Source organism: Clupea harengus, chromosome 8 (assembly GCF_900700415.2).
Source record: "Clupea harengus chromosome 8, Ch_v2.0.2, whole genome shotgun sequence".
Taxonomy (NCBI): domain Eukaryota; kingdom Metazoa; phylum Chordata; class Actinopteri; order Clupeiformes; family Clupeidae; genus Clupea; species Clupea harengus.
In genome coordinates, this window is record NC_045159.1 from 13,485,673 (window position 1) to 13,508,537 (window position 22,865).

General features: G+C 41.3%; 1 protein-coding gene across 2 annotated transcripts; it reads left to right on the top strand.

Moving 5' to 3' along the window:
- Positions 1-2,880: 2,880 nt before the first annotated feature.
- map4k6 (mitogen-activated protein kinase kinase kinase kinase 6) lies at positions 2,881-22,793 on the top strand. 2 transcript variants are annotated; one of them, XM_042708477.1, is made up of 33 exons: positions 2,881-3,019; positions 3,541-3,700; positions 5,772-5,829; positions 6,137-6,227; positions 6,318-6,382; positions 6,664-6,719; positions 6,886-6,933; positions 7,315-7,357; positions 7,485-7,557; positions 8,761-8,892; positions 9,671-9,733; positions 10,002-10,083; positions 11,354-11,464; positions 11,847-11,925; positions 13,660-13,718; positions 13,824-13,870; positions 14,046-14,084; positions 14,421-14,466; positions 14,628-14,934; positions 15,474-15,586; positions 15,816-15,857; positions 16,203-16,287; positions 16,587-16,666; positions 17,267-17,327; positions 17,588-17,711; positions 18,055-18,113; positions 18,303-18,406; positions 18,565-18,742; positions 19,115-19,183; positions 20,452-20,538; positions 20,946-21,016; positions 21,242-21,297; positions 21,400-22,793. In XM_042708477.1, exons 2-33 carry the CDS (start codon positions 3,566-3,568, stop codon positions 21,485-21,487), a joined length of 2,751 nt encoding a protein of 916 aa, XP_042564411.1. In that variant the 5' UTR covers positions 2,881-3,019; positions 3,541-3,565; the 3' UTR covers positions 21,488-22,793. The 2 variants fall into 2 exon arrangements, with proteins under 2 accessions (XP_042564411.1, XP_012678448.2); XM_012822994.3 differs by having other exon boundaries at positions 2,881-3,700.
- The last annotated feature ends 72 nt before the right edge of the window (positions 22,794-22,865 follow it).

The window sequence follows — 22,865 nt, forward strand, 5'->3', positions numbered from 1 at the left end:
GACTTGTCAACTTGTAGAGAGCCGTATCAGAGATAGCAAAAGGCAGAGGGCAGATAAGTGAAGGGGGTGATTACTGAGAATGGCAAGACAGAGGGATCAGGGGGAAAAGATTGAGCCATAGGCCTGATCCAGGGTCAGAGCCCACTGATAGTTGCACAAATTCAATACTTCTGGTGATGCCGTCTACATCCAACTATCCATGTCCATCCATGTACTACAGAAGACTGGTGTGAGCCCACACCTGGGTCAGAGTACACAGCCATGTGAAGCCCCAAAGGCATACCCTATAATTAAAGAAAGTGTGGTGCATTTTTGGTAATCTCAAAAAAAAATGTTTTGTAATAGTGAGTTCATAGAAATAGTTAGCCTATTTTCTAACATGGATGTTTTAAAAGGCAAATTTTATATTTACCTGCCGAGCTTTGAATGAAATGTATAGAATGAAATTGGGTTTTATGTTTTTTTATCGAAATCTATTGATTTTTAAATAAACAACCATCAGGTGTCAGGTGTATTTTGTCATTCATATGCTGTCGCGGTTTGACAATTTGTGGTGTTTATCGCCACCTAATGGTTGTTTTGTCTACTTACAGAAAGCATATACCTATGTACTTGTACTTGCTGTTGTTACAACATTTTCATGTATCTAATTGAGAAATGTAAGATTCTGTTGGAAAAAAAAAACATTATCCACCTTCTGAAAACTTAAAATGCAATTTTTTTTACCTTCTGAACATTTCACCGGTGAGACAGGAGAAATAAAATGCACTGCTGAGATGCAGGGTACAATAATTCTAAAAAAACAAAAAAACAAGCACATAATTCAAGTCACTATCTTACACAGGAAGCCTTTTCTCTTTGACAAAATCTCAATTTGCTAATTTAGCTTAGTCTGAACACGTCTTTAAGTATTTTTTTTCTTACATTTTTCCCCCCACATGCATCCAAAATTGTATTTCCATACTTTAAGTCTAGTTCCTGAAGTCTCTAATGTAATAGAGACTTATATTTACCTCTGAAGAATTACAGCAAGTATGGATACCAAACTGCTGTCATATGAGATCTCTACATATCTCTAAATGAATAGCAAATTGAAAAGTGACCAAAACTATCGTTATGAGGTTGAATATGGCCCTGAGTAAAGTATTTATAACCCATGGGTATTGTTTTAGAGTAATGTACCAGCTTTGGAAGGTTTTTATAAACATAAATGGCATTACATAAAGTATTATAGATAGAGTTTGCACTAATCTTTTAGCAGCTGCTCAAACAGCCTATGTTTCAAATGTATTTCTTTGAGCTCTGCCTCCACACTGCCCCACTCTTATTATTTTTATAAGTCTGATATCCTATAGGTGAACCTATAAAATACTGTCGAAGTTGTCATTTACCTGTCTCTGTTTTTATAATGCACAGCTCTGGCCCTTTGTCCAAATCTCCACTGAAAAGACTCTGAGCCGGCCTACTCTGGAGAAATAAACAATGGTTTTGTGTAGAACAGCAAAGGCCCTGAGACTGGTCTCATAGCACAGGAGTTCTACTGATGGGTTGTTCCTTCTATAAAACTGAAAGCACTAAAACCTAATATGACTGGTCTTTGGTCAGGCAGATTGAGGAAATGTAAATGGTCTATAGACCTGAGGACAGGTGCATTCCTCCTTAGTGTTAGTATTTTAGTCTGAGGTCGGTATAAGGGAACACCTGCAAATAGTTTTGAGGTCCTCTCTCAATTGTCCAAAAACACACCTGATGCTCATTGGGGTTACAGTTCTCCATTTTTACAAGATGAGAATCTGCTGCAGAGGTGTATGGTTTGACACCAGTGATTCCTGAGTGTATTCATATTCTTGCATGCAGCCATGATTTTGATTATTTTGATTTGGAAAACTGTTGTGGCCCCTTCATCAGCATGGATCATCTCCTCATCCCTTTCAACTCTTTGAGTGAAGCTAATTTCCACTATGAGGACCTCGTTGTTTGGGTTGCTCATTGGTTTCTCAACTTTGGTGTCATATCTCATAATTTAAATATAAAAAAATAGCTGAACATATCAAAACATCACATTTATATGGTTTGTTAACGCTTTTTTAAAAGCATATGGTTTATATTTACGGTTTACCCAAAGTTCTTCTTGTAGGAGACTGGGTCATAACAGAGGCAAACCTTTAATACTAATATTAATACTGACTATTAATAGTAGGTCTACACCCAATATTTCCCCACCTTTCCATTTAGAAAATACATGATATCATGTATTATTTACACAACATTCACAATTACTAATTTCCACTATTTTCCACTAGGTGGCATAAATAAATCATTGATATGATAAGTCACATATGATATGTCTTCGTTCTGACACCATCATTTAATTTTTTTAGAGGCCCAAATCAACAAATTATGGAAATAGCCTCAAACTATTTGTTTGACATGCACTTACAAGTATCATTGGGATTTAGCTACCTAGTACTATCATTGAATACAAATCATTCAAATGAGGTGTTAAGAGTCGTAAGCCTTCACCCGGCCGTGTTTATTTTTTTGTTTATTATTTGTACTACTGTCGCAGACCTTGAGTGCATACACTGGGTGCATACATAATCCAGGCAATCTCCGTCCTGGAAATACTGCTACTGTTAATGCGGGATACAGTTGTTTGTGGATTAATTGGAATTTGCAGCTGCGTTTATTTAAAAAGAAACGTATCCTCAATGTTATTCATATATTCGTGACATGACAACCAAGTTTTGTACACTTGGCACAAGAGTAACGGCAACGGAGAAAGAGTGAGCAAAAGATTACACTTGCAAGTGAGCAACTTATTTACATTGCTGCTTTTGATTGGATGTTAGAATGTCTTTGCGAATTCACTCTGATTGGCTCATAACAATTGGCTCCACTCGACCAAGTGACTACACGATGTAACAGTCCTGACATGTGTTGCCTTTAAAAATATATATGTTTTTATACCAGCGCAGCATTTTGTCCCGCGGGAGTGAGATGCATACGCTACTGTGTGGTAAAATGATTGTTCTTTGTATCATTATTTCATTTATTTATCTCTCGGTACCATGCAGCTCTAGCCAGTCCATTTCGGTTGCCTGCCTAGGCTGCTAACAGTGTAGTAGAATGTGCTCTGCTTGTAGCCAGTCTCCTAGTAACATTATTTACGATAGCAATCGAAAATGTGGCTAGCTAGCAGTTTCACCAGTGTGGTACAACTTCAGCGCCTATATACACATCTACATGAATGTGAACCGTTCTTTGTATGGTCTCTGTTTCAGCAGGTGTCAGTCAGTTAGTCTAGACAAAAACAACACCGCCGCTCTCATGACATTCAGACATTTTTGGCATTCGGCCTGAGAATGATGACAACGTCAGATTAAACTCGGCAGTATTAATCGTAGTGCCATTGCAGAACATATTTGGATTAGGCTACGGCACGGAGGGTGGTCAGATAGCTGCCATTTTATCGGATTCGGCCGAAATGTTATGGTTGAGGAAGTGCTGACATTCGGATACCAATCGTTTGAGTCGCAGAAGGCTTCCCTGAGGCGTGAGAATCATGTCGGTGGTGAGAACTACGAACAACCACGCCGAAGCTGCCATGGATGCTATTGGGGTCTTGTATACGAATCCACTGGACGACTATGAACTGCTCCACAGTATTGGGAGTGGTACCTACGGTGATGTTTTCAAGGTAATCATTGATCTTATCTCTTATTTGGTTAAAATCACTTAATTTCACTGCTGTGAAACTTTGAGCAATCATCAGTCGGTTTTCGGTTTGAATTCTATGCAACAGGGGCCACTGAATTTGGTGCAATAGCTCACACTGTGCTCACAACAATAACAACTGCGTATAGCGTTAAATGTAAACGGATAAGCTACTCTGTTATCACAGGGCATTTTGCGCGTGTGAATTTGATGAGCACTTCTGTAGCCTACCCAAGACTGGTACATTAAGATGAGAAGCCTTCTCCAAATGCACGTTTGCCTGATTTATTACACTATCAAAATTCAAATGTCACATTGACCTCAGCGTATGGGACGTGATTACGAGCCTGATAATCTGCTGCCCATGATAAAAAAATAACTAACACGCTATTGTCAGTGAGTGTACCCCGCTACTTGTTGTTGTTTGTAGCCTACCTGTGTGAGACAGACACATGCGCGTGCGTACACACACAGACGGAAATTACATTCACTGGAGAGCAACATATAACCTGAAGATCACTGCACACAATACTGTGAAAATCAGCAATTATCCAGAAATGGTCATTCCCATTTCATAATTTGACGCATTTCATGGTTTGACCCAGTGTCCATCGCAGTTGTGTCAAATATCTTCTCATCGTCTCAGATGAGGTCTGCAAAAATGCTGTGATTTCACGGTGAAACAGTGTCTCTTCACAGGATGTCTTTCTGGTACTACAGGAAAGAAAACAGGAAATGTTTTTTTTTGTTTTTTTTTCTCTCTGAGTCTTGGTTTCACCTAAATGTTGGTCTCTATCATCTTAATCTTGAACATGTTGCAGAGGGATATCTGCTGCCATCTTTACCTTCTGATATCATGGCACCTACTTGATAGCATATGTAGCCTGCCTAAAATGTAATATAAGGCCAATATAACTATGCCTATTTAACATCTTGTACATCAGATGCATACAGACTACTGAAAAATGAAACAAAAACTAGACTAAGTAAGAGTACTTTATACCATGTCATAGACTCTAGTAGAACTCTATTGTGAACTAGAGGAAGTGAGAGCATGACATGTCCAACTGTATTGGGTGTATAATGAATTGTTGCCCATCTAGTTTCCCTATTCAAATGTCAACTGATTCATTGCCGCACTGATCATGATGGGCACTAACTCAGACTAATAATGTGTGAAGTGATCTTTCAGCAGCCCGCTGGTTAGAAATAGCCAGGCCCTAACTTTTAGGTGCAGCCTAGCCTACAGTTGAATCTCCATCCAAAACAGTAGCCTTCCTATATGTATTGGAAGTGTCAGTCTGTATTTTAGCCTGTGTATTACAGGTGTACCCCTACTTAAAGAACATTAAAGCATAGATAGCCTCTAATCGGTGAACCTACCCCACTAGCCTAAAGGTCAATTCCCCCCTGGATTTCCAGATATTTGAATGTTGTGAAAAGTGTCTCGAGAATTTGGTCAAGTAAAGCTTTGTGAAAACTACAGGAAATGAACTGAAACTGAAGTTGGTTCAGACAACGGTGACAGAATCCACAGCTTCCTCTAATCAAGTCATTTCAGATCAAGCCTGTGGGCCTGTAATCCTTTTAATTTCACTGGTATTCAGCCTCATGAAGGAAATGAAAGCACATGCCTGCAACTGTACTGAAAACAAAGCCCCATTGAAAAGCATAGGCCACACTGGTGTACAGAAAGTACTTTTTGACATCTGAGAACAGTAAAGTGTATATATGTGTTTAAAAAAAAAAAACATACTTCACATACAAAATGCACTTCTCTTTAAATTGTCAGAATTGGCTTAATTTGGAATGCATGAAACGTTCAGTGCCAAGGGCTTTGCTGTGGAGGCTACAGGTTCATTCTGTTGTTTAGGTTAAACTACCATGAATCTTGCACATGTGACATGAATCCCACTAAGGCTGTTTTTGAAAGGGGATTTCTTTGACGGAGTATTGGTATTTCACATCCTGGGAGCTTTTAGGCCCACCGCAAGGGCTTCTGGTGGTCAGAGACGATCTGGTAAATGTTCTCTTTTCTCTCTCAAACTTCAAAGGCTCGCTGCATCGAAACATCAGTCATTTCAGCCATCAAGGTCATTAAGCTTGATCCTGGTGAGTCTTCATGCTTTACCCACACTTGTGCACAGTTGTAGCAGTTCTTTGGCATTATGTGCAAACCCACATTTTTGCATGTGCAAATGCCTGTCTCAGATTGTGTGTAAACCACTTTGCTTCAGAGTATACACATACTATGTAAACAATTCCACAGTGTGGCCACTGTTCTGAAATCTGTATCAATGAATAATTATTTGCTCTGAGGCAAAGTTGTGGAGTTGGCAAAACAACATTTGTTGTTATGTTGTTAGTTTGGTCAGTTTGACACTACTGTGCTTCTAACGGGTGTTCCGCTTTCCTTCAGGGGAAGATTTATCGAGCATTCAGCAGGAGATCACCATGATGAAGGAATGTACTCACAAGAACATTGTGGCCTACTTTGGCAGCTATCACAGGTTGGCTTTTGGGAAGTAATGTAGCTTCATCTGCAATAGACTGTGCCTCCCTATCCAAATGAAGACTTAACTGTGTCTTTCTTGTGACAGAAACAACAAGCTTTGGATTTGCATGGAGTATTGTGGGGGAGGGTCCTTGCAAGACATTTACCATGGTATGCTTGACCTAACTTGACCTATTAGCCTACATGTTTTGTGTTTTTTTTTTGGCCCCAACCAGGAAAGTATCATTGGATATTCCCATCTGTTAGTAAATGGATGATGATGAGGATTTATATCTTGACGGGGCAGATGGCTTGTCTGGTGTCTGATCTGTCTCTTGCTGTCTATTGGGTCAGAGTGATTTAGTCTTCTTGTTCATGGTTGCTGTCATGTTCTTGCTCTCATTCGTGGTTTTGTTCTTGTTTATGTCCATGTTGTGTTCTTGTTCTCTCAGTGACAGGACCATTAAAGGAGAGACAGATAGCATACGTGTGTCGGGAAACGCTGCAGGTGGGTGAACCACCCTTACGACCCGCACTCATTTCATACAAGCGTGTTTGTGTCTGTCTACAGTTGTACTTCAGTTGAACTTTGACAGGACTGTCTATCTGATGTCCTTATCCTGTCTGCTATGTCTCAGTGTGTTTTTTTCTACCTCTGCTTTCTGTCTCACCAGGGGCTGCATTATCTGCACCAAATGGGAAAGATGCACAGAGACATTAAAGTAATAGTCTAAGTATTCTGTTACTCTCAGACTTCCTATCTTGTCCAGTATTTGACCCTGTTGCACGCTTGGTGGACTACAGTTCAAATTTGGAAATAGAGTAGGTTGTAATTTTTCAATGGTGTGATTCCTATTGGATGGCTGTAAGGCTGGAGTAAGGCTACTACAGTGTAATCTGTCTCTCTGTGTGTGTGTGTGTGTGTGTGTGTGTGTGTGTGTGTGTGTGTGTGTGTGTGTGTGTGTGTGTGTGTGTGTGTGTGTGTGTGTGTGTGTGTGTGTGTGCTCAGGCCTGTGTGAGAGGCAGAGAGATGAAGAGATGTAATTGTCCTCATGTGAGCCTGTGGTGTCTGCGCTCATTGTGTCACTTTGTGTCAATTACAGGGAGCCAACATCCTCCTGACCAAGCGAGGGGATGTCAAACTGGGTCAGTAACACTCACCTCCCATTCAGAATAAACATAATCTCCCTCATTTTCTTTTTTACACACACACACGCGTGCGCGCTCATGCTCTTGAAATGATCATTTTTTTTTAATCTTCTCGTTTCCATAGCCGATTTTGGGGTGGCAGCTGAGATTAATGCCTCTGTCTCCAAGAGGAAGTCTTTCATTGGGACACCCTACTGGTGAGCGGTTTGAGATGTGTTAAATCATCTGATGGGAATCTATATCTGCCACACATTCAATCCATACCTACATGAACTAAGACTTCCACTAACATTTACCTAAAATAAAAACATACATTCCATATAGAACTTTTTCCAACCAAAGATCATTTCCAGACTAAATTAGTTCTTCACTGCTAAAAAAATAAAGCTGTGGACTATGTAGTTCCAAAAATAACTCTATATTATCAGGCTTTAAAGTAACACTATGCAACAATTTGACACTTTTTGAGGTATGGTTTTATAGGCGACTAGTTTTGGTACCATCCTCAAATACATTTTGATAGCATTAGGCATGTGAAGGACAGATAAACACCTGTGTCTTTCCCACTAGCCATCCAGGATATGCCCTATGTAGTTCTGTGTACCGGGCTGGAATACCCTGCAAAAATGGAAGAAAAGCTTTCACAGCATGACATTGCCAGCTATACTGCGAAAATACACCAGTTAGTGTGTTGGCAAGCTTCTATCAGTGTCAACTGGGCTGTTGGTGGTGTTTGCAAGTTTTTTGCATGCCTTTTAGGTAGTTAGCTTGCTAGTTTTGGAACAGAACTCCTTATTGCTGCTTTAAGTAAAGAACTCTGGTTCTTCTACAGAGACATTGCATACAACCTTCTTTTGTCTGCAGGTATGGTGTTTACATGGTGCGCTGTCATAAAACCACATCGAAAATAAGTATTTCTCATATTAGTCTCATGGGGAACAAAATGGTTTTAAAAACACCCTTGATGTCCACCTACATGAGTGTTAACAGGGATACACATTGCAGACTTTGAATACAAATGTGTCTGTGCTCTAGGAGGAACTGAAGGACACACCCACACTTCTTGTTTCTGTTCAGGAAGAGGTGGGAAATGATGCAATTTTTTTTTTTGTGATTAGAGTAGTACAGTTTATTTGATCCCTTAAGGAGTTTTTCGCAGAGCATAGAGATTATGTTTTTTTTTTTCTATTTACAGGCTTAACAGTTTATTAATCACTAATGTAAGCATTTGGTGACAAATCATAACACAAATGACCATATTTCCTCTTATCTCTTAAAAAAAAAAAAAACATCTCCTATAATCAGTATGACAATATATTTTGCACAACAGTGAGGCAATGAGCCTTTGAACACGTGCAGAAGACCCCTCACTCAGTAGTTCCCCACTGGTCTCTCCTCAGGATGGCCCCAGAGGTTGCAGCGGTGGAGAAGAAGGGAGGATACAACCAGCTGTGTGACATCTGGGCAGTGGGCATCACCTCCATTGAGCTGGCAGAGCTGCAGCCGCCTATGTTCGACCTGCATCCCATGAGGTGAGCTGGAGCCTGTGGTGCTAGGGCATGCGCACAATGTATACCCCAACCTCAGGCGACCTCAGTAGAGTAGTCACATTTCTAAAGGTTTGGGCTTTTTCTTACTCTACCACAAAAAAGTAATAATTATTTAATTTTATTTAATTTTATTTAATTTACCTCTCAAATTAGAGATGACATGGTCTTACTCCTGTCAGAGGTTTTGGGGCATCACCATAAGCGAAAAGCTTCTAGGCATATAGTCTGAAATGTACCCACATTGGCAAGCTACTGCTATGTCTATTGCAAATGCTATTACTACTACTCATAGAAGAGTCCTGTGCTTTGGGATGAGAGTGTTATGCTGGGCACGAGAAGTTATAGGGCCATTAGGCTGATCACATATTAGTCATGGGTGGCACAAGGTCATCAGTGTTGTTGTGTCACTCTGTCCGTGTGAATTCCTGTGAGGCATTCTTCTGGAATTTTCTCTACTGAACCAGTGTGTTGCCCTGTAGGAACAGCATGAGCTTTTAAGGGAAAATAGTAAGACCAGAGGGATTGTTTAAGTACCTAAAATTATACATACAATGTGATCTACTTTTGAGGTACAGATAATAGTGCCAAGAACTGTAACAACTTGCATCAGTAAATGGAGGAAGTGAGAACATGAATGTAGCTCAGTCACTGTTTTCTTGCGCCGTGACCGTATTATGTAAAAAGATGTTTGGACATTGACAAGATGTGACAGTATTATGTAAAAAGATGTTTTGGACATGTCTCCTTGATTTCACCCCAGAGCCTTGATGCTGATGTCCAAGAGCAGCTTCCAGCCACCCAAACTCAAGGACAAGACCCAATGGTAATTCTGTCTCCCTCCTACTGTGTATCCCAACACACATCCCATAAGCATCAGAGAACAACATTTGTTGATACTGAAGAGACCCAGAAGGCATCGTAAATATGTCTTTGTTGTCATAGCAACAAATAAACCGTACAGTGGCTGTGAAAATGTGTTGTTTATACTATCCAAGAACTGGATAATATGGCATAGTTGATGCAGTATACAAGTGAATGGATCTAAAGGTTGTTTTGATGACTTACATGCTTCACCTGATTGCCTTTCTCAGGTCGACTGTATTTCATAGTTTTGTGAAGATGTCTCTTATCAAGAACCCACGGCGCAGGCCAACAGCCGAGAAACTCTTACAGGTAACACTACATTATATCTGGCAATATATATATAGTATATAGCAATTATTACATAGCCTAAATAATATATAAGTCTGACTATGTACTGCTTAGTCATGCATGCTGTGTATGTAGGTCCTTTGTGCATATTAATATGAACACTTTGGGTTGTGTAAGTGGAACACTTTTGGTACATTTTGGGATGTTTTTTGATCTGTCTTCTAACTTAAAAGACGTGTTGCCAGTATTATGAACTGGACAGCTCTGGTTGTAGTCACTGGGCATTGTGCCAGCATTATGTAGCCGACCTCTTTTCCCTTTGTGTTCATACAGCGGGCCCCATAATCTCTGTCTAACTACCATCGCTTAAGATAATGGAACGATATGACATGAGCTCCTCATTTTCCACTAAATCTCTGGGGTCATGATGCGTGACAATGCTTATGAAATATATAATGCACAAACAGTGGAATCCATCAGCCATGTTCCATGAAGATTAAACTGTAATGCGGAAGTAAATTGCTTCAACCTTTTTTTTCATGCGAGATGAGCAGAAGATTTGTTTTATAATAGTCTGTAAAATGTCACTCAAAATATCTCTGCCATCATGTTTGTGTTTTGAAAGCAGCAACAGATGTAGTCTCCAATTCAGTGAACATATTTGATCTCAACATTTGGTCTGAGCATGGCAGATCAGTCTTATGTTCATTCGAAGTGCACGTTCAAAGGAGAATGCCACTGGTTTGACAAAATTACACTTTTTTTGTTTGTTTGTTTGTTTTGGAATGATCAGATGAGTTTAGAGTGTTACGTAAATTAGATGTTTCTAGTTGTTCTATATCATGGCAGCAATAGTTAATGAACAGCAGTGGTAGAAGCTTGCTCTTTGATGTAGGAGCGATCGACGGAGGACACTCACAAGAGGGCAAATATGTTTACTGATGGCTGATTACTGATAATTCATGCAGAATAGATGGAAATCTCAACATAAGTAAATATCAGAATATAGATTGATATATTACATGACCTTACTGTCATGAAATAGTTTATCCAAATGAGAAGGTTCCCCTAAAACAACTTAAACAAATTTTAGTGCAGTCGGCAAGCATGGTACTGAACCTACATTTCCGCGATGTCTTTTCCTGTGCCAGTTGGGTTACGGGACTGTGACTTTGACTTGAATGAAAGCGTGTGTGTGTGTGTGTGTTGGAACTGAATAAATACACTAGACTCAAACTCGGTCTGTTGATTCAAACACATTCCTCTCTTGGTGAATGTGTTCTTTTCCCAGCATGCATTTGTCACTCAGCTGTTGACTCGAACGCTGGTCATCGAGCTGCTGGACATGGCCAACAACCCTGACCTGCAGACGACACTCACCATGGACGAAAGCGACCTTGAGGTAAGGGCCGGCAGTCTGTCGCCGTTTCCTCTTTTTTTTTCTTGTCGTGTGCAATAGAACTCATTCCCAAGTCTTTCAGCTGATGTTGGCTTCTCAACAGATATTTATAAACAACGTGCTTCCAACTGGTGTCAGAACTAGTTTAGCCCTCTGGGACACGTTTTTGTTTGGACTGTTGGCAAGTCATCTTTGGCATATGCCCTATTTGGCAGTATATAACACAACATGCACATTTTCTGTAGTGTGTGTGTGTGTGTGTGTGTATATACATACACGAGCGTTATCGTCTGTGTATTTTGTCTAGAACATTTATGTGAACGTAAGTGCATGTGTTTGTGAGAATACTGTGCATGTGCTGACTGTACTATTTGTGTGTATGCAGACCTGCAGTGCCTTTCCTGATAAGATCCAGTCATTGGGCAGGCATCCACCTGCCCAGAGGACCCAGTCTGAGGAGCAGTGTAAGTACAGTCATCCCTAGTCTGTTTGTTTACTTGTTATTGTCATTAAAAACTCAACCCAGTTTAGTTTTGTATGCTGAATATTATAAATACATATTGTGTGTGTGTGTGTATATATATATATATATATATATATATTATACACACACACACACACACACACACACACACACACACACACACACACACACACACACACACACACACACACACACACACATAAGCTCTTTCATGGACTTTGCTTTTATTTGGTCACACAAGCACACCTCCTTTGGAAAATAACCAAATTTAGTTTTTCATATTACTATATATACAATTGTATCATGCTATAGAGTATTGGCATTACAGCTTTGACTAAATGGCTCCTCTGAGCTCTTGTAAATCTGGCCACCCCGGCAGTGATGAGGGAGACGGGGCCGGCCACTGAGAGCCTATTGTTTGGGGACTGCTTTAGGTTCCAGAATGCTGTGGAACCAGGCCAGTTCCAGAAGGGCACCCATAGCCACTGTAGAAAAGAGAGGCCACTCCAGAAAACGTGAAAGAGGCCAGTGTTGGCGTGTCCGTGTGGGTGTGCGTGTGGGGGGGGGGTGTGCGCGTGTGTGTGTCTGTCTAGTATGCGGATTGTATGAACTGCAGTCATAAAGGATATGAAGAATGAAAGATATTTTTACCAAAAAAACGTGTGAAAATGAACCCTCCGGTGGGGCCACACCCTGTACCAAATTATTGCGTGGTTAGCAAAAGCAGCATGGTGCCTAAAACATTTCAGTCATTAGCTGGTATTTTACTGACAACGATCAAAAAGTGAAAAGAAAGACCTTTTAGGGGATTTTTACATCTGGCATTAAAATGCATCTCATATCTGGATCGTATCTAGATATGATATAATTTTAACCAGATACATTTTATACCTGGTATTAATATGTGTCTCCAGTGTCCACATTGAGATCGGATTGAGATCCGACCGCTGTGTCCAGCTCACGTCACATCCTCCTCTCGTTTGCGCGGGTCCAAAAAAACATCAAACAACAACAAAAAAGATAGAACACGAAAAATAAAAGAAGATGGTAGCCATCTGTGAAGCTGCCTTATTGTGTTTGCTTCCTTTCAAACCTTGCTGGTTCTTCCCCCCACGTAGTAGTTGTATGTGGTTTGACAACGCAGTTGCATTTACACGTCAGTTCACTGTGGTCACAATGTGTCCCAGACCACTTTCAGAGGAAGTTTGGCCGACCAAATCACACAATCACTTTCATGTGGTCAAGCACAATCCAATTGTAATGTGATCTCCCAAAACGCATTTTAATGGCAAGTTTTGCGAACAAACTTTTTTAATTAACACTAATCATCTTTTATTGGTACTTTTAATGAACCTTTTTTTTCATTTGCAAAGCTCTTTTATGGTTATGCATGCCTTACATGCTTTTTTACATTTAGTAAGAGGACCTAGCGGTTCCTGTTCATGAGGGAGAAATAACAGGATTTATAGCATCCCATAGATCTTTTTGAAAATAAAAGGTTCTTTGGTCAGGCAGTTATAGGTTAGTGTTCGTGCATGAGTGCATAATTTTGAACTTTTGAGAATATTTGACAGTTTTGGATGAGTTTGACCTGTTCAATGTCACAGATTATACTGTGTGTTGCTAGTGTACTATGGTAATAGATATTTAAAAGTATTTGAAAAGCATTGAAATAATCTGGAAGAATTTGTCTTGCCTGTGATCTTTTCTGCAGTCGATCACGTCAAGTTTGGACCCCCTAAGAGGAAAGAGACTGACCCTTGCCCTGACCTGGTAGGATGTTGGATTTATTGTTTGTGGTATTTTCTCCTAAAAAAGTACAAACTAAAAAGAAGTTCAAAACATAGGGAGTAAAGTCAGGTTTATTGTTCTCAACAGGGACTGTATGATGATTGGAGTGCCATTGATGATGACAAGGACTCCCCGTAAGTTGTGTGTGTGTGTGTGTACCTGTGTGTGTGTGTGTGTGTGTGTGTGTGCGTGCGTGCGTGCACGCACCACGCACATCTTCTCTCATGGTTCCTTTAATGGCTTACAATTGTTTGCTTGAGGTCATGACTGGAACTTCATTGCAAAGTTAACAATTCTGATTGTTTGTAGGAGTTTGCTGGAAAGTGTTGAGGAGGCATTGCTGAAGAGGTGAGACCAGAAGACAATGTTTTTGTCATCCTACCAGTCAGTTAGGAGATCATTTTTTTAGTTAATTTTTTCATTTTAATGGATGTTTTCTTAGAATTATCTATTCATTTTAACTGAAATGAAACTCACCACATGAATCAAGGCTCTTTAACATTGTCTGTTGCACATCTATCCCAGATCACTAAAGATCACTAACAACTAATACCTTGTCTACTAAGAGTCTTGTATACTAATATTTCAAAAGTTATTTCAAATCACTTACACTGTAGGATTCAAATGTTTTATTTTATGTCTATAGTTATTTTATGGCAACTGACCATTATATTTTAATTCCAGAAGTCTAACCATCAAGAGAGCTCCATCCGGCGGGGAGAGTGGAAATGTAAGTGTTTGAATGAAGGCAGGAATCTGACCTTGAGTTTGAGTCATTGGAGCACAAACAAACAATGTCGAACTTGTTTGGTCTCTGGAAGAAGAGTGACTGCAGTAAATGAAACCTGCTCTTCGCCATACAACTCATGTCTATATTTGTGCTTAACCCAGGATTCCCCAGGCTCTGATGATGAGGACAAATATGGCACCGTGAAGAGAGGCACAGCGCTCGCCTCTTCGGCGGGGTCAGACGTTTCTCTGTCCCTCCCTTCGTCGCTCTCCTCCACCCCGCTGAACACTAAGGCCCAGGGCAGCGCTGCCGTTCCTGCCCTGGACGAGTCGCCCCTCCTGGGCGGCTCTGGGTTCTGTGACCTCTCGCTCACGCTGCTAAAGGGCTCCGCGCTCTTCTCAGACGCGCCGCTCTTCTCCGGGTCCTCCATGAGCCTCGGCTCGCTGCTCTCCTCCCCCACCACCGAAGGTAAAAGCACGTTGAACCACATTCTCTCCTACTCTGGGCACCGTCCCAGGCATCCACATTTCAGTGAGCACAGGCTAGGGAGAGGTTTTGGTTATGTGGTGCAACTCTGTGGTTAGAACTGCGCTGCTTTATTCCAAAGAAGTTCTCCACTTTGTTTGTCTAATGCAGGGATAGGCCTTGTCTGTTTATTTATTTCATGTAGTGTCACGGTGCAGTTTCATTACAATCCTATACTTGTTTTTTTTTTTACAGTATATTTCACCATAGCTTTATTAGCATTCAGTAAAGTCTCATACTAAAATCTTGCACACTCAAAAGCCATGCAGGAGTTGAGTTACTTCCCTCTATCCGGGAACACAGTGATGTGAAGTGAAGCGTACTGAGGGGTGATTATCATGCAGGCCGCTGTGGTCAGAGCAGAGAAGGGTGGCTCATTCTTCGGAGGGTTTCCATTCCTTTTCCCCGCCCCTAATGTTCGAAAACTGGTTGGGGAGACTTGAAACTGTGGCAGGGTTGCAGTGACATGTGTGTGCCTCTAGGGGGCGGTGTTTCAGAGGAGCCAGGGGAAAGCGCGGGGAAGGACACGCCTCCGACTCGACAGCCTCCTCTCTCGCCAGAATGGAGCACGCTCCGGAGGAAGACCGAGGACTCGGTGAGCAGCGCTGTATAGGAAGTAACCCCCAATGGAACAATATGAGAACATTTGAAGTGAAAAGGAAATTAAATCTGACATGCAAATGTTACATTGACCTACAACTCAGCGATTGAATGAATTATTTAGTGCTGAGAAACACAGGCTAAGCATTTGGCCTTTTTTTTTTAGTTTTTGTTGTGTTTTATTTTGTAAAGGTTGTGATTTCTGTGTTTTCTCTTCTCCACAGAGGTCTGAGTCCCACGGGCTTCCCCCTACACCCCAAGTGCATGTTAGTCATCTTTTATGGAAATAAACACTGCGAACAACACTGCTTAGCAACAAGGCCTAACAAATATGAATTTTTGATGCTTGAAACCACTGTCAGCACATACACAATATTGTTGTCCGGCAGGGATGCTCATGTCTATAAAAGATTCCTGACTGGTTATACAACCAAACATTGTTGAATATTTCAGTCACTGATTCATTTTTAAAAGCATCGCTGAAATATGGTATATGCTTCTTGCTTTAAAGATTTATGATCATATTTAGTCAGTGTGCTTGTTTATTCAACATGAGTGCCACATCTTTCAGCTGTGTAAAATAATATAAAAATAATGTCAATGTGTTCTAGATGGGAGCCTGTTTCTCGAAGGTGTTTAATGGCTGTCCCCTGAAAACCCATAGTGCTGTTACATGGGTTTTGCCAAAAACCAAAGGTAAACTCCATAATGTTGTTGAAGTAAATGATAAAATATATAATCTTTCATTTCCTATACAACAGAACAGATAACAGAATACACATCAAATCTATGATACTTCATGATTGCCTTTTGATTTATCTCATCAATATAAAAAAAAAGAATTAGACTCATTAAGTATGTTGTATCGACAGTGAGCATGTGTACGTCGTGTGTGCACAGTACCATACCTGCATGTATATAGTTACATATGTGCAGCAATGAGTTCCCACTGTGTATGTGATGTGACTGGGTGGCTCGTCATTCTTTCTCCCCAGATCAGTACCTCATCCTGGGAGCCGAGGAGGGAATCTACATCCTCAACCTCCATGAGCTCCATGAGGACACCATGGAGAAGGTACAGGGCTTTTTCATGCATGCTTTCTTCCAGGAGCCATTTGGAGCCACCATGATGACACTACTCAAAATGTCTAAGTTTTCACTTGAAGTCTGCCATTCTGGCAAAAAGCTGTTGATATTTGAGCTCAACAGCCAATCAAATTGCACTCCTCCCTTCTGTGCTCTTGAAGTGACATCTTGATTGGCTCTAATGGTTAATGGCTCGGTCCAAGCCAGTATATTTGTTTCCCATTACATGGCTAGGACCTGATTTTTTTTTTTTAACGCACACACTGAATGGAGAGCTGGAGGAGCAATTTGCAGAATTTGACAAAAAGTGTATGGGATTAGAATCACGGACTGCACTTAAAACATATTAAATTCCACTGTCAGTCATACTTAAACGTGTTATGTGGCATATTTTAATATACTGTGGGTTAAGTATATAGTTATGAGTTTTCATTGCTTTTCATTTTATTATGAAAATTAAGTATTAGTATAAATTAAATTTTCTAGCACTGTATACCTCTTTAGTTCAATGAGCACATCTGCAAAAGACTTTTGTAAAAATGCCATTATCATGTGTGACACGTGCACATTTGTATGTCCTGTTTTGCAGCTCCTCCCACAGAGATGCAGCTGGCTGTATGTCATGAACAATGTGCTGATGTCTATTTCGGGTAATGTTTCTCCGTTTCTCTGCTCTGTTGCTCAGAATTTTTTTTGTGTGTCTATAAAATATAAACAATAAAATGTATAGACAGAATACCTAAGGGGCTGTAATGCCTTCAGTCTTTCATTCTTGGCTCTGTACTGACGTGTGAGCTTGCGTATGTTATCTGACTCCAGCATGAATTTGAATAGATGTTGATTTAGCGGTGGCTACTGTATTAGCTCTTGACATCACCCGAGGTGACCTTGCCTCTGACATGGTTCACAGGGAAGTCCTCGCAGCTCTTCTCCCACAGCCTCACAGCGCTCTTTGATGAGCGGAGAAGCATGCAGAGGAGGCAGAGGCACCTGTCAATCAACGCACACCGCCTGAGCACAAGGATAAACTCCAAGTTAGTAGAACCATGCAGCTACCATCACACTCACAAGCACTGATTAGTCAGAGAATATCAGTATTAGCCTGAAAAATGAATCATTTGTCCCTTGGCCATCTGCACTGGTCTTCTAAACTGCTTAAGTATGATGCTCATCATAATTTGTTAGTGGACTAAGGCGTAAAATAAAAAAAAGAACCCGCTAAAGAATTCTTGTTAAATATTGTTTATTTTCCTAAAGAATTCAATCCGGTAGATAGTTTTGTACCTGTTCCTACATTAGATCCTTTTCAAACAAAGACTGAAGCAATCCTGAAATGTATGTATGTGTACTGACACAGGCTCTGCCTCTGGCTTACAGGAAGTACTCCATGTCTGTGAAGATACCAGACACTAAAGGGTGCCGTGGGTGTCGTGTAGGTGAGGAACACAAGTCTGTGGGGAAAAGAATGAGCCTTTGTTTGACACCTGCCATGACAAACTACCCTATCTCTCTCTCTCTCTCTCTCTCTCTCTCCTTTTCTCTCTCTCCTTCTCTCTCTAAATGCCATCACTGCCATGATAAACCACCTTCTCCGTCCCTCTTTCTTTCTTCTCTCTCTCTCGCAGTGCGTAACCCCTACACAGACAGTACGTTTCTGTGTGCGCTGGTTCCATCTGGTTTAGTTCTGCTTCTGTGGTATGATCCACTGCAGAAGTTTATGCAACTCAAGGTAATTAACCACCCACACACACTCGTAGCACAGCATGGACATGCACGAGAGCAACAATAAGGTCATAAATAAAGAGATAAGCACTGAATAGATAGGTGGCTAAATATTAATCCTCCATTGTCTTTACTCATCCATCCGTCCATCCATTTGATTCCCAGCACATAGCGATGAGTTTGCCCGAGTCAATGCCCATCTTCGAGCTACTGGTGGTGGAGAGTGAGGAGCTGCCTCTGTTGTGCATAGGGGCCAGAGCTCACTCGCCGCACACAGAACACACTAACGGGCAGCTGCAGTTTGATATCATTCACCTGGACGATACCCCTCAGGACAAGCCAGGTACTGCGCGCATCTAAACTGTGCTCGGGCCCCCCACTGGGCTCTTTCTTCATGCAGCACAAGTGTGTCACCCCTCGTGTCCGTCAGAGAGTCTTGTTCCTGTTGAAAAAGTCTTGAGTCATCTTCACAGTTACATAGTCATAACCGACAAACACTTTTGGTAGGCCTGGAGGAGGAGCATGGTGGAAGTTTGGTTTGGTGGACCAGGCGCATTACTTTTCTTTTGTGGTCATTGGGTTGTGGTGTCAGTACTGTGCTTAAAAAGGATAACCTGGCCAGTGTGTGATGTGTACTATGTTTTTTTGTTTGTTTCTGTGTGGGCATGCGTGTCTGTGCTCACGTGTGTGTCTGTGTGTGTGTGTGTGTGGACAGATGGTGAATCTCTCAGTGTACAGCAGGTGACTCAGCTGGACAGAGACACGGTTCTGATTGCACTGGAAAGTGAGTTCATCCTTATTTCCTCATTTCCTGTTGGGGCACAGCAGGAAGAGGCCAGCCCTTCTCTATTACTGCTTGTGACTTCCTCTGTGGTGGCTTCACACAAACCTACACCCAGTTTAGGGTGTTTCTGATCATGCTAATACTGCTCTTGTCCAATCAATCTAGAGAATCTATGAAAACTGGTGCAGGACTATGAGTGCATGGTAGATCAAAAACATTGGATAATAATTTACATTAGATCCCAGGTGACCGAGTGATTAAGGCTTTAATTTTTCTATCAAAATGCACAGTGAAACTGAATTGAGTGTGATTCTGTGAAGTTTAGTGGTCAAAACTGAACCATGTTAAACATGGATAGTAACATTGCTGATGTGAACTATGCTGCTCCTTTGAACATATGATTTTGATCAGCCTTCTACTTGGGTTCCACTGATAAGAGCAATCATTTAGGGGTAGATATGTGGCACAGCGAGATTAATCACGTTTGCTTTATGCAACTGCTCAGAGTAAATGTTGCAATAGTTCACTGTGCACATAGTGTACATATGTGTTTTGTTTTGAATATGTTGAGTATATAATATTGAGTATATCCACCTTTTGTGGAGTATATGAATATGGTCATGTTAGTGCCCTCTTGTGTTATCTGCTGGTAACTCTTTGCAAGGTATGAAGAAAAAAATCCTCTTTGAAGTCATGTAACAAGTCGGTGAGTTACTGAGCTGGTGGCCATGGCTTGGATTAAGGTACAACTGTCTCCTGCGTAAGAAGATAGTGCTGCCCAGAGAACAACCTGCATAAACCATGTTTATACTCCTGGGAAATAAAAATTAATCATTCAACACACGATATGCAGCAGGTGTCAGTGTTTACATAGTTTTGCGGTTGTGTGGATGAAGTGACGCGTCGTAAACCGAGTTCAAGAGATTAGCACCAGGGCTTTGCCTGTCTGCGTACGCAACAACTCTGTTCTGTTTCGTGGCTTAGCACAGGAATAGACATTGGTAACATGTTTCTGCATTTTGAGACCTCCACACGTGAACCAAGCTGAAAGCAAGAATACATGCTGAACAGAACACAGGGGTTAGGGGTTAGACAGCCCTTTTAAATTCTAATCCTTGTTTAAATGATTGTTTGAATTTCGAAGCTTATTTTGTGGTTCAGAAGCATCATATATATTATGACTTGTGCTGAACATATTACATGTTGCATAGCATCAGCTGTGCAGTTCTAAATTGGTTTTGACCTGGTATTGTGCCTCTGCCCTACAGACACTGTGAAAATTGTGGATCTGCAGGGACGTCCCATCAAAAGCATGGCCTCAGAGCTCACCTTTGATTTCTCCATTGAGACCTTGGGTGAGAGTTGTGTGTGTTTGTGTGTTTTCCTTTTCCCCCCGTTTTTTCTTTCTTTTAGGAGCCAAATTTGTAACCTCTCGTGGGAAAGCGTTTTTTTATTTATTTATTTTTTTAAATGTCATGAATTGCTACACAGGCCAAAGGATGTGGAGTAATTTTGTTTCAACTCTCGTGATCTCCATAGTTGATAGTAGAATGGACTTAAGGTGGAGTTTTTGTGTGGGCAGATTCAGTGTTGCAGGATTGCATGTCATCCATATCCCCAGTACTCCTCGATCCCAGTATAACGCTACTAATGGAGCATGATTTGATTTCAGCATACTGTACCTGTAAATGTCCTGACACAATGGAGTGCTCGGTTAGGTTTTGTCATGTCTTGTAGTGAAAAGGCCTTGTTTCCCTTCCAGTGTGTTTGCAGGACAGTGCTCTTGCCTTCTGGAAGCATGGACTCGGTGGGAGGAGCCTCTGCAAGAATGAGGTGATGTCATTAGAAACTTAGGTTTCAGTGAAACCAAAGTTAATGAAAGTACAGTACCACAAAGGGTCTTGGCAATAGTATCACCAGTCGCTACCAACCTCTGTGAATGATTATTCAATACATGTTACTTATTGAATTATTTTGTAATATCTTTTCCCACGCCATTAGTCAGTACATTAATTATTGCCTGGCCAGTTGACATAAATGGTAATTTCTTTGCTACAGGTAACCCAGGAGATAACAGACAAAAGTCGTATATTCAAAGTCTTAGGAACAAACAGGTATGTTATCGTCACTTTAATCCCTATCGCTAGAATACACATTTGTTCAGCCTGCGCATGAAGGACCGACGCGGAAACCTCACGCCATTTTCTTCATTGCAGAGACATCATACTCCAGAGCACACCTACAGGGGATCCATCCGCTACCAGCAACTTGTACATCCTCACAGGCCACGAGAGCAGCTACTGAGAGGACCAGACAAGGGAGTTTGACTCAGATCGGGGCATGGCCTCCCCACACACACACACACACACACACACGAGCCCTTAGTGCCCCTCAGAAAGCAGTAGGGGGATGGAGCGACTCTGTGAGCGACAGCAGAGCAAACAGCCTCCTTACCTGGCATAGGGTCAGCAGAAAGGTCTGGGAGAGGCTGCAAAAGAGTGGGTGGTGCTCGACGTGGTTCTGTGATTAGTGGGTTGTGTTTTTAGCTTGGCTCATCTTTACTTTAAAATAAAAATTCTTTTGAGAAAGGCCTCTATGGGCAAAGGGGGCGAAAGGCAGTTTGTGGTGTCCGGAGACTTGAATGAGCACTTGAGGAAGGTGTGGCTGCTGGACAACACCCTGAGAACAGCCACAAGACAAGCAAGCCAGCAAACAGACTGTGTGGAATACTGTTTGGAGTCGGGAGGAACACTGTTGGCCAGTCACCGACGCCCAGAGCTCTTGGGATTTTTCCTCTCATTATTTCAATGGTCACCAGAGGAAAGACTTTCAGGCTGATATCAGTCAAGCATAAAACGTTAGTGAAATATTGGTGGTGATATACCTGTATGGAATGTAATCAGTCACCTGAACTTTCATTAGTCTGGGAGAGTCACCAGCATATCTGTGCCCATAAAGAGTAATAGAACGTAATTTAGCGTTACTTGATAACAATGTACGCTAACCATAAAAACTATTTACGGTTACTTGAGTGACTTGAATGATATTTATGGGTTGTGTTATTTAAGGCCTTACTGGAAATGTGTGAGAAGAGGTCCAAAGGTCATGACAAACAGACCAGCACCGCAAATACTGCTCATCTCCATGGACATCTGAAAGCCATGGAGAGCACAGACGAGAATGTAGATCATGGAGTGGAGCTCTTAGGTGTGTGGAGGATGGAGGGGGGGAGGAACTTTCCTCTGTTTGAACTATGAGCTCATTTGTCATGGGGTAGACCAGCCAGCCACCTATGACATCACTCCTCAGTTTGGAAACGGGAGTGTTCCAAAGATTTGATACAACATTCCCTTTGTTTAAACGGACTAAACCTCTAGAGACTCTTGTCTTTTTTTAGAGTGTCGCGTGAGCCAGCAAGAGTTTGGGATTATTTTGTGGTAGCGTGAAAGAAGAACCTCTCCATGAACAACTGTGTAATTCATGGGCTCAAACAAATACAGGCTTTCAAAAAGCTGTAAAACTGAGTGATAGAAAACACATGCTGAACTGCCTGAGAATGTGTTGTTTGCCAAAGCTGATGAAAGAAAATAAATATGTAACATAACATAAAGAATGTTTTGTGGCTCATTTTGTGATTAATAAGTTAACATGATTTTTTTGTCACTCTTTTTTTGATGCGTAT

What these genes read in the sequence shown, in the direction of transcription:
- map4k6 (XM_012822994.3), top strand. Translation starts at nt 3,566, where the DNA reads ATGTCGGTGGTGAGAACTACGAACAACCACGCCGAAGCTGCCATGGAT. An exon ending in GGTCATTAAGCTTGATCCTG is followed by an intron (nt 5,830 to 6,136) that starts GTGAGTCTTCAT and finishes GCTTTCCTTCAG; the next exon opens with GGGAAGATTTATCGAGCATT. An exon ending in GACCCAGTCTGAGGAGCAGT is followed by an intron (nt 11,926 to 13,659) that starts GTAAGTACAGTC and finishes TCTTTTCTGCAG; the next exon opens with TCGATCACGTCAAGTTTGGA.